This window comes from Dendrobates tinctorius, unplaced genomic scaffold (genome assembly GCF_039654945.1).
Source record: "Dendrobates tinctorius isolate UK_male_01 unplaced genomic scaffold, ASM3965494v1 ptg000016l, whole genome shotgun sequence".
In the NCBI taxonomy this organism is placed as follows: domain Eukaryota; kingdom Metazoa; phylum Chordata; class Amphibia; order Anura; family Dendrobatidae; genus Dendrobates; species Dendrobates tinctorius.
The window spans coordinates 39949371-39966786 of NW_027361684.1; the positions used below are offsets into that span (position 1 = coordinate 39949371).

General features: G+C 44.8%; 1 protein-coding gene across 1 annotated transcript in view; it reads left to right on the top strand.

The window, feature by feature from the left end:
• The window catches only part of SARM1 (sterile alpha and TIR motif containing 1), a 28632-nt gene extending 11740 nt beyond the window's left edge, over positions 1 to 16892 (top strand). The window contains exons 4-10 of the mRNA XM_073565707.1: positions 364 to 576; positions 657 to 748; positions 2529 to 2764; positions 6146 to 6248; positions 7526 to 7715; positions 9374 to 9495; positions 15821 to 16892. Coding sequence (XP_073421808.1) covers positions 364 to 576; positions 657 to 748; positions 2529 to 2764; positions 6146 to 6248; positions 7526 to 7715; positions 9374 to 9495; positions 15821 to 15950 — 1086 coding nt within the window. The 3' untranslated portion in view covers positions 15951 to 16892. The remainder of the gene's footprint in view (positions 1 to 363; positions 577 to 656; positions 749 to 2528; positions 2765 to 6145; positions 6249 to 7525; positions 7716 to 9373; positions 9496 to 15820) is intronic.
• Positions 16893 to 17416: the final 524 nt, after the last annotated feature.

Sequence of the window (17416 nt, forward strand, 5' to 3'; positions counted from 1 at the left end):
TATTCCTGACCAATTCACCTTGCCCTACTGTTATATTTTCCAAAAATGGTTTTGGGTTTCACATATGTCTTGCATTGGTGACCTGTGTCCTTGCTTCTGTGGTGGAAGCAAAGCTGCATTTTGAGATCCTGAAAAACACAGCAAAACCTACTTTTTGTAAGCAGCTTCTTTAGTGCCAAGAGAGCAAGTTTTCCTGCAGAAAAAAAAAATGCAGCAAAAACACGTGTGAACATAGCCTTAGAAATTATAACTTGTTAAAATTAAATAATAATCAAAAATGTGAATAACACAATGTAATGTGCAATTATTTCCTTAGAAACTAATAGCCGTGGTCCACACTGGATTTATTGTCTCACTTTTTAGATATTCAGTGAAATTGGAGCAGCACAAAGCTTAAGGCGAATCGTATGCTACTCTGTTGATTGTACCGTTTCCACCTTGGCCAAAAAAGCCCTCCAGATGATTGGTGAAGAGGTCCCTTCTCGCATTGCACGTTCCGTACCCAACTGGAAACCATTGGAAGTACAACACTGGCTGCAGCAGATTGGCTTCAACAAGTTTTCACAGACATTTTTAGTAAGTTGTGGGAATATAACAGATATACTTGTACTTTATGTAGAAAAGTTTTTAACTAACATTGTGCTTGGTGACAACAGGACCATCAGATTGATGGTGATCTACTTCTGAGGTTAAGTGAAATAGATCTAAGAGAAGACTTGGGCATGACCTCCAGTATCACGCGCAAGAGGTGAGTGTCCGGCCGGCTGCATCCATCACCTCTATCATATGTTGTCTTTTGGTGTAAATGAGGAGACCACACTATAAAAAGCCAGAATTATCAGGAAGAGTGCTTCCAGCATCTTATAAAATGTGAAACTTTATACAAAAACAATAAAATGGATTCCATATTACTCAAGGGAAAAAAATGGGATATGCTGAAATTCAGCTCACACAAAGAACGCCAGAGTGCATTTGAAACGCGCTGCAGTTTTTTCCCGCGAGTAACAGGGAATCCATTTTTTTAAAATTTTTGCCTAGATAACATGTCACATTTTATAAGAAGCTGGAGTCACTCTTCTTGATTCTTTTGGATACTTACCTGTTTGGTCAGAACGGAGTTGTGTGCCCCTGCATGCCTCGAGCGTCTATGGTGAGATGCCTTAAATTATCCTTCTTGTTATTCACCATAGAAAAGCAGCTGCTTCTGCGTCGTTCAGGCCCCATAACTACAGTCAATACCACTGACTCTTCAGAAAATGACTTAAAAATCTTAGATTGCAAACTACCGTACCGTACTTTAGAGAACTAACTATCGTACATCGTGATAGAGAAAGGGAATCTGTCACTAGGTTTTTGCCAACAAATCTGAGAGATTATCGCTAGAGGATTATTAAAACTGCTGCCATATAATCCTCCATGTTCATGAGCTGTATATAACCCACCTCTGATTGGCAGCATTCTGCCTATGCACAGTGAACACAGAAAGCTACCAATCAGTCGGTTATAAAGAGCTCAGCATTCAGAGAACTGGTAGATAAGGCTGGTTTCACATTTGCGTTAAAACAACGCTGCGCCCTGCGTCGTTAAGCCCCGCCCCGAGCCGGCTCCCTGCCCGCCCCATCCGGGATCACCGCCTACTTTCGCATTTGCACGCATGCGATCGGCGCACCCTATCTTTAGCATAGGGTGCGCAGATCATGCGCTGCCAGTGTGAAAGTAGCATGCTGCGCACTTTTGACGGTGCGCCGTGCGCGCCGAAATGCAACATGCTGCATTTCGGCGCGCACGGCGCACCGTCAAAAGTGCGCAGCACACTACTTTCACACTGGCAGCGCATGATCTGCGCACCCTATGCTAAAGATAGGGTGCGCCGATCGCATGCGTGCAAATGCGAAAGTAGGCGGTGATCCCGGATGGGGCGGGCAGGGAGCCGGCTCGGGGCGGGGCTTAACGACGCAGGGCGCAGCGTTGTTTTAACGCAAATGTGAAACCAGCCTAAGTGGCACAACGCTGCACCTAGGATCTCTGCCCTTCCGCCATGCTGCTCTTGTCCTACATTACGCAGACGATGTACTCACTTTGATCGGTGTCTGTGTTATGCCTTGTTTTTCCTGTGGTAGAGCTGCAAGATGAACTGACCACTTGCTGCCACATTTGCCCAGAGACTATAGCTGATTACTAGGGGTCCCATTTGTGAATAGCTTCTCGTCAATGGACTCTTGTAACAAGTACACAAAAAATTAGCTTTTTGGTCAAAGATGGCTATATGTCTTTTTTTCAACTGAACTATGTAACAGCTATTTTACTCAATCTCGTACACATACAAGCTTTATTTATATGTCTTCTCAGTTGTGAGGGGACTGTGGGCTGTAGCTTATATACTTTGATATCAAAGGATTGGACATGCTGACATTTTGGTGCCCGATCCCGTTCTCCCCACCACCGGCTGAATGAACTTTTGAGACTTATGTATGAAACGCTGAAATCCCGTTCCTTACCTTTTTTTTTTTTTTTTTTTTTTTTTATAGATTTCTGAGGGAGCTGGTAGAGCTAAAAACATATGCCAACTACTCGACGTGTGATCGCAGTAACCTGGCCGATTGGCTCGGCAGTGTGGAGCCCCGCTTCAGGCAGTATACTTACAATCTGGTCACTTGTGGCATCGATCGCAATTTCCTTCATCACGTGACGGAGCAGCAGCTCGAGGAGGATTGTCACATCACAACGGGCTTTCACCGTGTCCGTATTCTCACAGCAGCCAGAGGTGAGTTCTTCACCAGCCGCTATGTTTATACTATAATATTCATTGATATCATCTTTATTTATTGCTCATAAACTGTATTTTTTTAATAAGTTTAGCACAGAGATTGGCATCCCCAGCCATCCTAATCAAGGAGTGTCTTGATATTTACATGCCAAAAGGGTCGCCTGTTTCAGCAGTAAATAGAAATATTTATTTATTTTACTCACTTATACAGCACCTTTAATTCTGTAGCGCTTTACAGACATTATCATTGCTGTCCCCATTGGGGTTCACAATCTAAATTCCCTATCAGTATGTCTTTGGAGTGTGGGGGAAAACCAGAAAAAAACCCACACAACTCCATTCAGATGTTGTCCTTGGTCGGATTTGAACCCAGGTCCCCAGGCTGCAGTGCTAACCACTGAGCCACCATGCTGCCCAAATAGAATATTAACATAATGCTTGTTCACTTGTATCAGAAATTATTAGCGTATATAACAGGCGAGTACACTGCAATATGATAGTAATAAAGCAAGCCGAAAAAGAAACACCCAGCTGGAGTGTACCCTCTGCCACCAGCTGCAATCCCTGAAGCCTACTGCAACCCATATGCGAGTTTTCCTCAGAGAACCCCCACCCCTTGTTGCTCTCTTTCCTCTTTGCATATATGGGTTAGCCTTACCAGCCGGTATGAGTGGCACCATATCAAAAATAAGCACCATCGTCACCACTGGTCCTGTGGAAGGTAAGAGAGAAGGAGCTTCTGATTTGGATTTATTAGCTTAGAGTGCAGAACGTCTACAGATGGTGGGCCCATATCAGTGGTCTACCCTTTCATAAACGCTGCTTTTGGGGGCTTAGCCAATAAAAAATTATGGACTTCATGCAAATAATAATAATAAAAAAAAGCTGATTTTCGGAGCAGAATGTTTCCATCAGTTTTTCCACATGTGTATATTGGTCAGTATAAGCCTTGTCGGCATGTATCGTCTACATTCAAGCTTTTCTGCTTGTCTGGTTATTGTACAAGATGTACCTATTATGGTCTGCCGGGTAGCATCACATCCGATTACCTGAAGCCAGCGATCTCGGGAGATATCTCCTCTTGTGCAGTTAGGTAATTATTCATGACATTGTGCTTCAGCAGGATGCAGTCACTTATATTTCATAGCTCTTTAGACACATTATCAGCATTCGCATAATCAGCGCTGTTATTCAATTCTGTCTATTTTTGTAGGTTGTATATAATTTTTACTGTAGTTAAAGGGGTTGTCTGCTTCTATTAGGCTATGTTCACACATTGCGTTGTTGCGGCATTTTATTCTGCAGGCAAAATCTGCTTTCTTGGCAGTAAAGAAGCTGCTTCCAAAAAGGTAGATTTTGCTGTGTTTTTCCTGCTTTTGTATTTTTCCTGCCTTTTTTGCTGTTTTTTTTTTTTGGGGGGGGCAGATTATGTGTCCATTAATTTACTTGGCATAATTGCCCATCATGCGTCCACCAGCATAGTCAGAAAGACCCAACTAACCATAATGGGGTGTGTTGGTTTTGTCCTGTTGTCCATCAACTTAGTGGGTATGACGGCGCAGCATGCTGTACTATATTGCCCAGTACTTTTGGCCAGATGTTCACAGATGTCTATACTGGGATATATGGCGCGAACCACTATTGTACGTTTTTTCACGATAACCTTCAGGTGATGGATGACACAAGGATGGCATCAGTCAAAGCTTCCGGTAGTCTTTTTTTTCATGTTTGTTACAGAATTGCAGTATGTTTTTTTATACTGGATGGGCATGAGATTGCATTGAATTGGTATCATAACAAATTGTGTATGTTTGTACAATTTGTGAAAGCGTGCCCCTATTTCAATTTACTTAGAATAAAATCAATTAAGAGAAGATGAGAGACTTTGTAGTATATCTTAATAAAAGAAAAAAAAAAAACAATTTTTCCACTTATCCGCCACTTTACCACCCTCCCTCCTCCGTCTCTTGTACTCACTCTGCATATTCTGTTGAAATCCATATCCAGTGAGGAGAAGTTTCCAGATCAGTGAGGGATACAGTTACAGTTTCTATCATTTTAAATCTATGGAGAGAGGAGGAGCAGTTAGAAGGCAGAAAGGCACAAGGAAAAGGCTACTTCTTTATAATAATTTTCTATTTCACCCCAGAGCTGGATTCACATATACATTGTACAGCAGGGCTTTTTTTTTTTAGACAAAGTGGGGCTCTGGGCACAAGTTTGAAGTGGGGCTCCTAATGCTTACATATTGCACTACACCATCACACAGAAACATTTTGTTTGCATTTACAGGCCTCTAAACAAGCGCGATCGACAATATTTAAGTCATTTGATGCTTATTCCAGGATCTCTTTACATCGACTAAGGAACAATGATGGAGACAGAACTCAGTATATCCACATACAGTATCAGCAGCATATCTGCAGTTTTCACCGGGCAAAGTGCTCCTGAGAACAATGATTGTTTATGCCAGGACAAAAATCAAATCACTCGATGAATAAGCAGCATTTTGCTTGTTTAGTGTAATCCATCCCATAGTCTTCCACATAGTATAATGCAGCCCTTAATCCTCCGTATACTATAAGGTGCACCATAGTCATCTATATTGTATGGTGCACACCCCATAGTCCTCCATATAGTACAGTGAGTCTCATAGTCCTCCATATAGAATAATGTGCCCTATAGTTCTCCATATAGAATAAATCACTCCTCATAGTACTCCATATAGTATAATGTGCACCATAGTCCTCCATATAGTGTAATGTGCTCCATAGTCCTCCATATAGTATAATACACTCCTCATAGTCCTCCATACAGTATAACACACTCCACATAGTCTTCCATATAATACACTCCCCATAGTCATCCATATAGTATAATGCACCCCATAGTTCTTTATATAGTATAATGCATTCCCCATAGTCCGCAATACAGTATAATGCAGGTCCCATATAATACAAATAGTATAATGCACTGCCCGCAGTCCGATAGAGTATAATGCAGGCCCCATATAGTATAATGCACCCATAGTCCTTGGTAGAGTATAATGCAGCTATCCTATAGAGTATGATGCAGCCACCCCTCAGATTATAATGCAGGCCCCTCTGCGTATAATGCAGCTCCCTAATAGAAAATATTTCAGCCCCACAATTCTGCAATATTATGGCCACCACGTACTCACTAATATAAAAAAAAATACAATGCAATAGTATTACTTCTGATGTACACACACGACACGTTTGTGTAGGCTTACTGTGAAAAGTCACCAAAATGACAGTTTAACTAAAGGTGGACACATGTACGTCTAGAGCAATCACTATAAACACTGGTGCAGATACGCTGATTGATAAGCTGACATATCTTTCTTGTGTATCTCAGAGATGCTGCACTCGCCACTACCATGTAGTGTGGGTAAATCTAGCTATGATGGCCCGGATGTTTTCATCAGTTATCGGAGGAGTACAGGATCTCAGCTGGCCAGGTACGTCATATATTAGTTATTAGGCCACGTGCATGCTTACACAGTTCTCTCCGCTAAGCACTACATTGGGCTTTCCATTGGAATCTGTGAGAAAATGTATTCCAAGGATACCCGGATGGAGCCATTCACGTAAATTAAGAGGAAGAAGTCACTATGGACACTTTCTGAACTCAAATCTGGCAGTATTCATCTTTTTGAGACATTCACAAAAACATAGTCACACTTTTGTGCATGCCTAGATATGACGAATACTGCCAGGATAGAAGTCAGAGACTGTCTACAGCAACTCCTTTGGCCATATCTGAGAGAATGGCTCTCTAGGGGTTCCCGTCGAAACAGGGTTTTTGGGGGGATTCTGACAGTATCTCCTTTGCATTAGCATTGAAAATAGATATTGCAATCAGGTGCTATATTTGTAGTTAAATGTATAGATTCAAGGTGACAGATTCATAAAGACTGGAGTTGTTCACGCCAATCTAGATGAGGGGGCTTGCTGGAATCGGACGCCTCTTCATGAATATTGAGCATCTGGCAAGTGGTGTGCGCCTCCGTGCAGGTACTGGAGTAAGATTTTTGGAGTAGGGAACGCCACAGCTCGTTATGAATTAGACAAGCTGTGGTTTCCTGCACCCACCATTCCCCCGTGAAGATTTGGAAAATTTTAGCAATTTATTTTAAAATGTTTTACAGCAGAATTCTGGCGTGAAAACGTTAATGAATCTGGTCCAAGGTGCTTTTCAGTCCTTTAAAATTGATGGCCTTTTGGTTCGGCTGCCATTACTAGATCAGTAGGGGTACGATTCCACTGCTACTCAGTATCTAACCCATTCATCTGAAGGGGTGAAAAATGTTGCAAAAACAATGAAAGAATTAACATGCTGAAAATGTAAAAAATTGCTTTGGAAGTTCAAATCTGCAAGGAAAAAACAAGCAGTGTGAGGTTTCAAAAATCTCACTCACTTTACTGCTACTGTAAACTGTAGCGTTTTTTTTCTCTGCAAAAACACATGGAAAAAAACATGGGAAAAATTCAACGTCTGAACAAGTTTTTAACTACGAGTAGGTAGATGACTTTTACTCAGAAGACTGATGGGCTTTTATGAATTCTCCTACTCATAGCTGTAGATATACAATAGTGTCAATAGTAGCCAATAAACATCATACATAATAGTAGTGTAATATTTCCAGCAATTAGGACGGTATCTGCCTGTGGGATTTTGCGTTGGATGGTAAAGAACTGTAATGCATCTATTACTAACTGTCTTTCATCCTTACAGTCTCCTGAAAGTACATTTGTACCTCCATGGCTTCAGTGCCTTTATTGATGTGGAGAAGTTGGAAGCGGGAAAATTTGAGGACAAATTGATACAAAGTGTTATCAGCGCTAGAAACTTTGTCCTAGTCCTCTCTGCCGGATCTTTGGATAAATGCATGGGAGACAATGAGTGCAAGGACTGGGTGCACAAAGTAAGTGTTATGTTTCAGCCTCAGCTGGGCTCGTATGCTGGAAACATCTCCCAACATGAACCTCCGAAAATAAAGCTGAGCATTACCGTCAACTGTTTGCTTTAAAAATTGTTCCATCTCTCATAGGAACAGTTGTAGACTGCATACACCGCTAACCGAATGCCTTTATAACGGCAGATACACCCCATAGGGTTACATTTTAAAGAAACTTTTATTGCGTGGTGTATGTTTCTTTCTACACCTCTTTTCATAGATTAATGTGGTCTACTTCATTCTGTCGGCCTCTGTTGGGTGAATGAAGCCTTATGGATGCACCAAGCATGTACACCCTAAGCATAGGTCAATGGAGTGAAGAGGGTTTTACCCAAGTATGGACCAACAAGATGTCTGTAGAAAGATACTGCCAGGGATCACAGCAGCATCAGCACTGAGCCAGGGGAGCAGCTAATGTAATGTGAGCTAGAAGGCTTATAGACAGACCTCATCTGTAACATGCAGACAATAATAACTTCCTATTTAGTGAACTAGGAAGGCAGAGTGATCTGCAGAAGGAACAACTGAAAGGCCCCGAGATCTGCGAGGAAGGTGACATTTTTACATTTCACTGGAGCTACGCCGAACATGGCGACATCTGTAACATACTGCCGATGTTTTACTTATTGTTGCTAGTGGGGTTTAGAATATTATATTGGGTATTTGCAGATGAAATCTTAATGTTGCGGAGTTGCTAATGGAGAGGATGTTCAGTCTCATTGTGAGCCCTTATGGGAGCGCTGGTTCACTGCACTCTTCTAATGACGGAAATGCCGTCCAGGATGAGCCCACGTGGCTGTATCGTAGACATATTGTACAAAGTGCAGCAGAAAATAAGGGATCAAAGTTATGTCCGAAATCTGCTATGTGCATGTAATGCTGAGTCCTTCATACGCTCCATCAGCCTCATACGCTCAGGAGGTAAACGCCCAACATTGGTCACAGTCAGAATAGATGCCGAGTAGAGTTGAGTGACTTTGGCCGGATCGGGTTTCATGAAACAAAATTTGAGACAGATGAAACTGGTCCGACTAGGGCAAAAAAAGTCGGAATTTCGTCCGAAACCCGACCCCAATGCAAGTCAATGGGGAATAAAAGTCGGCATTGAGTGGATGAATGTCATCCGCTCAATGCCAACTTTTATTTCCCATTGACTTGCATTGGGGTCGGGTTTCGGACGAAACGCCAACTTTTTTTTTGCCCTAGTCGGACCAGTTTCATCCGACTCAAATTTTGTTTCATGAAACCCGATCCGACCAAAGTCGCTCAACTCTAATGCCGAGGCATACGTCCATCATGTATACCACAGTGGCCCTCTGTATAACAATGCACAATCTGTTGCCTTTTCCTTTTTAGCTAAACACAATTATTTGATGCATATCTGATAGAGGTTGAAAAACACACTTTCATCCTCTGCCTCGTGAATGGTTGCCTATAGTGAGGTTACATTGTACATTATGAAAAACTCCCGACAAACACTGTAGGCTAGGTACAAAGATGCAGTGTGCACCTAGCCTAAGAAAAAGTCCTCAAGAATGAGAACCAGGATTGCCGCCATCTTGTCTTGACCCATCTTGTCTTGTTTTGTCTTTATACCATGTGAATTATGTACACGTGTGTTTTAGGAGATTGTCACAGCACTCAACTGTGGGAAGAACATCGTGCCGGTCACGGATCACTTCGAATGGCCGAATCCAATGGACCTCCCTGAGGATATGAGAGCCGTGTTAAAATTCAATGGCATCAAGTAAGTGTTACTATTAATCTTTCCCACACTAAAGATTTCCAAGACATTATTAAAAATAGAAAATAATTCATAGCGACTCCATATAATAAAGCCGGACACACAAGCATAAACATCTGCCTTAAGACTATGTGAGCAGAGTCTTTTTGTTGAATTTTCTGAGAGGAAGTTTAGAGGAAACTCAGATTTGTGAGGAGGCTTTTGTAGAGCTCCCACTCAGTTTCTGCTGCAAAAACTCTTCAAGAACTCTGTGAGCACAGAGCCTAAGGTTATTTGCACACACAATGTCCTTTCAGGTAGATTGCACCCGGAATCCTCTCCAAAAGTGGCGAAAAAGCAAAAGCGCTCCATAAAATGAATATAATGCACAGAAATCTCAAAACGACATTGTTGTGCACATATTCTTCTTATAACACTTCTTTTAAAGGCTTCAGGGTTCAGAAAACAGGGTTCAGCAGTTAAAAGAACTGATATGCTCATTCTTTGGGCACCTTCCAATAGAAAGTAAAAGACATCGGCAGAGCCCTCCAATAAAACAACCGCTGGTGGCGGCTTCACATGGGAAAATGTGGCGACTGCGCTGGTATTTAAAAGACGCCAAGTGCACTTGGCCTAAAGGAGTGTTCTAATTTCAGAAAACTCCTCTCTCATGGCTACATTTTGCTTGAAAACAAATGAAATGCTTTACTCACCTTCCCTAGATCCAGCGCTGAGTCTCCAATGCTGCTCTCGGTGTCTGTTATTGTCTGCAGTGTTGATGGCAGATGGCATGACAGTCAGCGCTGCAGACAATCAGACACCTGGAGCAGTGGCAGAGACAGCCTGGATCTGTGGAAGGGCAGTAAAGCACAGTGAGTCTTCTCAAAACAAACTGCAGCCAGGGGAGTTGGGTTTTCCAAAAACGGGAAACCTATTTTAACCTTTTTTTTTTTTTTAGATCTTTTGTGCTAAAGTGGTGGACAAAGCAATTCCTTCTGAGCATTTATAGACAATTTTGCTTTATGGGTGTAAAGTGATTGCTATGGTTAACATATTTTCTACTCTGTCTCCCCATTACATTGTATATCAGCACCATATGATATTTTGACGTATTTCTTGCTTAATGAGAACCTGTCATTTGCCATAAATATGTAATTGTTTTCCCTGGTCTAAGTGATACTGTCCTTCTAAATCTGGTGTTGTTTCTCTTTTACTCCTGCGCCCCTCCGTTCTTCTTCCCTGCATATAACGCTAATCTATTTAGCCACCGAGGCGTGGCACTAAATTCTTCTGTGTGCATCTTCTAGATGACCACACTGCCTTGGATAACAAGCCTAGATTTATATGCAGGGAATAGGAGGCCATATCTCAGGAACAGAGAGGAACAGGAACAAAAGAAAAACACCGGATTCAGGAGAACAGTGGTGCTTAAGGCCCCTTGTCACATAGCGAGATCGCTAATGCGTCACCGATTTTGTGACGCAACAGCGATCTCGCTACATCTGACACCAGGGGTGGATTAAGGGAAGCCAGGGCCCCAGGCTGTTCAGACTCTGTTGACCCCCCGGTCATGTGACGGGGTCGGGAAGTCACTAGTTTTCAAGACACATACGGTGCGGGAAGGGGTTAAATACTGAGGTAAAAAAAAACCTCTGCAAATACGCAACGTGTGCACGAGGCCTCACAAATACTGAGATAAAAAACACCAAATGCTTAGTGTGTCCATGAGGCCTTACAAATACTGAGTGAAAAACTCACCAAATACTCAGCATGTGCACGAGGCCTTATAAATACTGAGGTAAAAACTCACCAAATACTCAGCGTGTGCACGAGGCCTTATAAATACTGAGGTAAAAACTCACCAAATACTCAGCGTGTGCACGAGGCCTTATAAATACTGAAGTAAAAACTCACCAAATACTCAGCGTGTGCACAAGGCCTTACAAATACTGGAAGGTTTCCATCTAACATCTAGTCCTGACTCACCTGTACCTAACATCGAAACCAGCTAAGGGTATGTGCACACGCTGCGGTTTTGGCCCTGCAGAACTGCAGCAGTTCCGCAGACATGGTACTTCACCATGTTAGCCTATGGGTTTTCAAAACCGCAGTGCTCACGTTTTTTACCTGCGGAAAAGCTGCATTTTTTTTTCCGCAGCATGTCAATTGTTTCTGCGGATTCTGCTGCGGTTTAACACCTTTAACATAGTAGAGGTGTGAAAGCGCAGGGCAAAACCGCAGGCCAAACCGCAGCAAAACCGCAGGTCACTTTACCTGCGGTTTTACCTGCGTTTCCGCGGGAAAAAACCAGCAGCAGAATCCGCAGCGTGTGCACTCACCCTAATAGTCTGCAATCACCTGCTGACCTGGACCCATGACCTGTCAGACAAGTTACTTCACATGAGTCACACAGAGGCTTTTGCTTCATGAACTTCCCAAGATAGAAGAAGCAGCCTACAATGTGCAGCCTGTGGCCGGATACACAGGAAGAGACGCTCCTCGTCACAGGCTGTGCCCAACATGTCAGCAGAGGGGTTAACGCCAGAGACAAATCGCCGTCTCCTCACACACTGGACACGACGCTGCATCTGGCGACGAACAAGCGCACATTAGTCATGTCCCAGATGTTCAGCATGTGGAGGACCAAAGGGGGACCAAAAAAGACCCCAGGATTGGAACAGGAGCATGGAAAAGTGGACGGCGGTCGGAGGGGCAGGGTTTATATAGGGGTCGGAGTAAGTAAATATATATATATGCGGGCAGCGCACACATGCACAATCCTCAGGTTGTATAACTTTCAACTGGTCAAAACATTTCTCTCGGTAGGCTAAGAAAGAAATGTGGCAGGAATAAAGTACACCTCATAGTAACATATGTGTGAGGCAGAGGTGACAAGACCCGCCATCTCGTGCCCACCTTACTAGATGTGCCCACTGCCCACATATAACAAAGTTGATGGAAACAGATGACTTCCACTATGATGATTGGTTACCGGCCGCCCAACCACACCCATTTCACAACTAGTCACACCCATGTCCACGCCCCAACCACACCCATTTAGCACTGCTGATCACACTGACTGGTACTGAGGGCACAGTGGCTGGCATTGTTGGCACAGTGGCTGGTACTGTGGGCACACTGACTGGTACTGAGGAAAAGAAAGAAAGAACAGAGAGAGAAAGAAAAAAGAGAGAAAGGAAGGAGAGAGAAAGAAAGAACAGAGAGAAAGAAAGAGAGAAACAGAGAGAAAGGAAGTAAGAACAGAGAGAAAGAAAGAGGGGACAGAAAAAGGAACAGAGAGAGAAAAAAGAAAGAGGGGAAAGAAAGAACAGAGAGGGAGAGAGAAAGAAAGAAAGGGGAAAGAAAGAACAGAGAAAGAAAGAAAGGGGAAAGAAAGAACAGAGAGGGAGAGAGAAAGAAAGAGGGGAAAGAAGGAGCAAAGAGAGAAAGAAAGAGTTGAAAGAAAGAACAAAGAGAGAAAAAAAGAAAGAAAGGGGAAATAAAGAACAGAGAGAAAGAAAGAGGGGAAAGAAAGAACAGAAAGTGAAAGAATTTAGGAAAGAACAGAGAGAAAGAAAGACAAGGAAAGAGGGGAAAGATTCTATAAAGATACTATACCAGCCCGGCTCACATTGTAGTGCTCACCTGAGCCTCCTGGTGCAGGACATATCATGATCCACTCACATGGCCGACATCCCCGAGTCCAAGGCGATCCTGCTGTCCGTGCTGTCGGAAGAGGACATAGGACATGGTGATGATCTGAAGCATTCCCTAAAGTGCCTCCATGGTTCTGTCACAATCTCATCCGGTCAGCTTCCAGCACGTCACTTCCGATGGAATGTCACGTGCGAGTTTTCAAGTGCTCCTCGAGGCTCCGCCGTATACTCCTGTGTCCGCGGGAAAAGTAAGCTCCCGGTCGGGGCAGTGGGGCAGACTCTCAAAATCTGGGACGGTTGGGAGGTATGAATGCTCCACATCATACACCTTGTACACTCATGGCTCCACACACCTCATACACACGGTTCCGCTTTGTATGCCTCGTACACACGGCTTCGCTCAGTAAACCTCGCACACACATGGCTCCACTCCGTAAACCTCGTACACAAGCGGCTCTGCTCCATACACCTTATACACACGCGGCCACGCTCTGTACACCTTTTACACACATGACTCTGCTCCGTAAACCTTGTACACATGCGGCTTTGCTCCATACACCACGTACACGCACGCGGCTTCGCTCCGAACACTTCGTACACACATGCGGCTTCGCTCCATAAACCTCGTACACACACGCAGCTTTGCTCCGTACACCTCGTACACACATGTGGCTCTGCTCTGTACACCTTGCACACATGCGGCTCTGCTCTGTACACCTCGCACACACACGGCTCTGCTCTATACACCTCGCACACACACGGCTCCGCTCCGTACACCTTGCACGCGCACAGCTCCGCTCCGTACACCTCATACACACACAGCTCCGCTCCATACACCTCGAACGCGCGCAGCTTTGCTCCGTACACCTCGTACACACACGCAGCTTCGCTCCGTACACCTCGTACACAAACGCAGCTTCGCTCCGTACACCTCGTACACACACGCGGCTCCGCTCCATACACCTCGCACGCGCGCAGCTCTGCTCCATACACCTCGCACATTCGCGGCTCTGCTCCGCACATGCTCAGCTCAGCTCTGCTCCAAACATCTCGCACATTTGCGGCTCTGCTCTGTACACCTCGCCCACGTGCAGCTCCGCTCCGTACACCTCGCACATTCGCGGCTCTGCTCCATACATCTTGCACACACGTGGCTCTGCTCTGTACACCTCGCACACACATTTACCCTGTAAACCCCTCCTGACCCCACACATAATTTCCTCATCCAGCACCATGACAACCAGCACAGCAGAGCAGTCCCACATACAATACATTGAGGGCTGCGTGCACAGGACCTGTGATGAGGTCACAGGAGGGGAGGAGTCAGGTGTCACATGATCAGGGGCTTCCACTGAAAGGCCCCTGATCATGTAACCCCTGACTCCTCCCCTCCTGTGACCTCATCACAGTTCCTGTGCGCACAGAGCAGGGATTTATTAGTGAGGGGCTGGCGCTGCGGTGGCCGGTGGGTCTGGGAGGGGGAGGAAGGGGTCGGTACATGGGGGGGCGTGGAGCTATGATGGTGGATTATAATGGGGCAATTTTCCTTGGGCTGTTGGGCCCCCCCACACCACTGGGCCCTGGGCTAGCACCCAGAATGACCTCATTTTAATCCGCCACTGTGTGACACATAGCGGCGACCGGCCCCACCGCTGGATATCGCTGATCGTGCTCGAATGTCCTGGGCCCTTTTTTCATTGTCGGCGTCCCGCTGGCCAGCATGCATCGCTGTGTTTGACGCCGACAAGCGACCTCGTTGGCGACGCAGAACTCAGGGACGCAGGCGGGAATCATCAGAATAGCTGCTATGTGACAACGCACCAGCGATCCTTGCCAGGTCGTATCGTTGTCGGGATCACTGGTGCATCGTTGAAGAGATCTGCCTGTTTGACATCTTACTAGCGACCATTTAGCGACGCACCAGCGATCCCTACCAGGTCGTATCGTTGTCGGGATCGCTGGTGCGTCGCTATGTGAAATGGGACCCTTAGATGAGATAAAGTAATTGCATATTATCACAAGTGACAGGTCCTCTTAATGTCTCCCCCTTGTCAGTAGTGTAGGGGGGAGAAAAAGTCTTATAGGGCACACATATAACAGTTTCCAATGGATTCATGCATATTGATGCAATTTTTCCACCTCCAACTTCATCAGTCTCTGGTTTAGCAACATAAGGGATTCCTTGTGTGCTTATTTTAGTACCCAGCAGACACATTTAAGCCAAATCATTGTTATTTAAGAGAAAATTTGGCATGGCTACAGCTAATAGAGAGGCCCTGGCATCCCTACTGGCTGGTGAGGTCCGAGTTAAAAAAAAAGATTGAGACGCCATGTTTTAGCAGTAACGTGTGATCTTTTAACACTTTTTTTTTGCTTTAGTCTCCTCGTGTTTCTCACAAAATACACATATAAGGTATGGAGACATGGATCAATGTACGGAAATTTAATTTCTTAAATTTGATATATTAAAGCAGGACCACAGAGCATCTGGTCATGGTGCGAAAGCATCTCCATATAAACATACAGCGTCTCACAGAGAAAACCTCCTTAGTATAACTTCACCATTGTGTTACTGCTTCCTATCACCTGGCATCGGGGAGGTGGCTTTACATAAATAAGAAAAAAGAAGTCAAAATAATGGTTGTGTTCTGCTATCCCTAATTCATCTAGAAGTATCTTTCTTCTCCCCTCAGGTGGTCACATGAGTACCAGGATGCAACCATTGAGAAGATTATCCGCTTCTTGCAAGGGCGCTCCTCTCGGGATTCTTCAGTGGGGTCTGAGACCAGCTTAGATGGCACTCCTCCACTAGGGGACAAATAGTAAGGTCCAGACGAAGATCTTACTAGCAATGATTTGTGGACAGTAGTACCAGCAGGAGAATTCTGCGCTTCCTTGTGTCCCTTGGCCTATTGGATCTCCATTGTCCTCCTTAGAAACGTCCTTTTTCTGCTTTGGCATTTTCTTCTAACTATATTCAGAATAGGGAAACCACATTACCCAGGGATGAGATGCATTCACAGCTTTAATGTGTAAGGACCTAGACTGGATTACACAGGCTGACGCCTCTTCTACATGAACACCCAGCAAAATGAAAGCAAAACAAATGTGAAATGGCATCGAGCCACTAAACGTTATCAGACTTTGGAAGAATATTAGAAAAGCATCATCTTCAGTATCCAGAACTTCACATCCCAGTGTTATCTTGCAGCACTGACCGTTATCCGTTTCCGTCTTGCTCGGAGCATTCATCAGACAGTAGGCACTAATGCAATCAGTACATTTCCAGGTACTCTTGTTAAACTAGACTAGATGTCATTTTAAAGGGGATGTCCAGCATTAGGCTCATGTTTGTATGTCCAGTAATGATTCGTTAGAACAGATCCAGCGGAATTTCGTTAGAAAAAAGTTGTACTGATAACCTTTTAGTCGTTATTCACTTACTGATCTCTGCCAGATCTGTTTTTCTTTTACATTGGAGTCAATGAGCAACAGATCCATTAATTAATGCAGCATCCGTTGTCATCTATTTCTAGAAAAATCAAGATCATGTAATAAATCATGGTAAATCACATAACTGCGGTCACATGACCACCCGCTTCTGGCGCCAGGGAATCCTCATAACGAGCAGTGCATGCGCTGTGAAGATTCACAAGTCTGCAGTTACATAGAAGTGACTGCAGGCTTGTGCCCTAAAGCCGGACAACCCCTTTAAGGGTAGTTTCACATTTGCGTTTAAGGCCGCAGCGACGGCCTGCGCATGACCGCCGCTAAGCCCCGCCCCTGCCACACCTCCGCCAGTAGCTCCGCCTACGGGCGGATGACGCTGCATGCGTCCTCTATCTTTACCACTGGGGACACAGGCCGTTCGCAGGTATGCGTTTGGCGGCGCATGCGTCCTTTTGAAGCGCCGACCGCACCAAATTGCAACAGGTTGCGTTTGGCGCTGGTCGGCGCAGCGTCAAAAGGACGCATGCACCGCCAAACGCATACCTGCGCACAGCCTGCATCCCCAGTGCTAAAGATAGGGGACGCAGGACGCATGCAGCGTCATGCGCCCGTAGGCGGAGCTACCGGAGGAGGTGCTGCAGGGGGCGGGGCTTAGCGGCGGCCGTGCGCAGCCCGACGCTGCGGCCTTAAACGTAAATGTGAAACTACCCTAAATGTGATAAATTTTCAAGAACAATAGTTAGACCGATTAAAACGACCCAGATAGGGTGCCAAGGGATTCTGATCCTATATCTTTATCTTTTCCCCCTTTTGTCTTTACTTCTCTATACATATGAAAG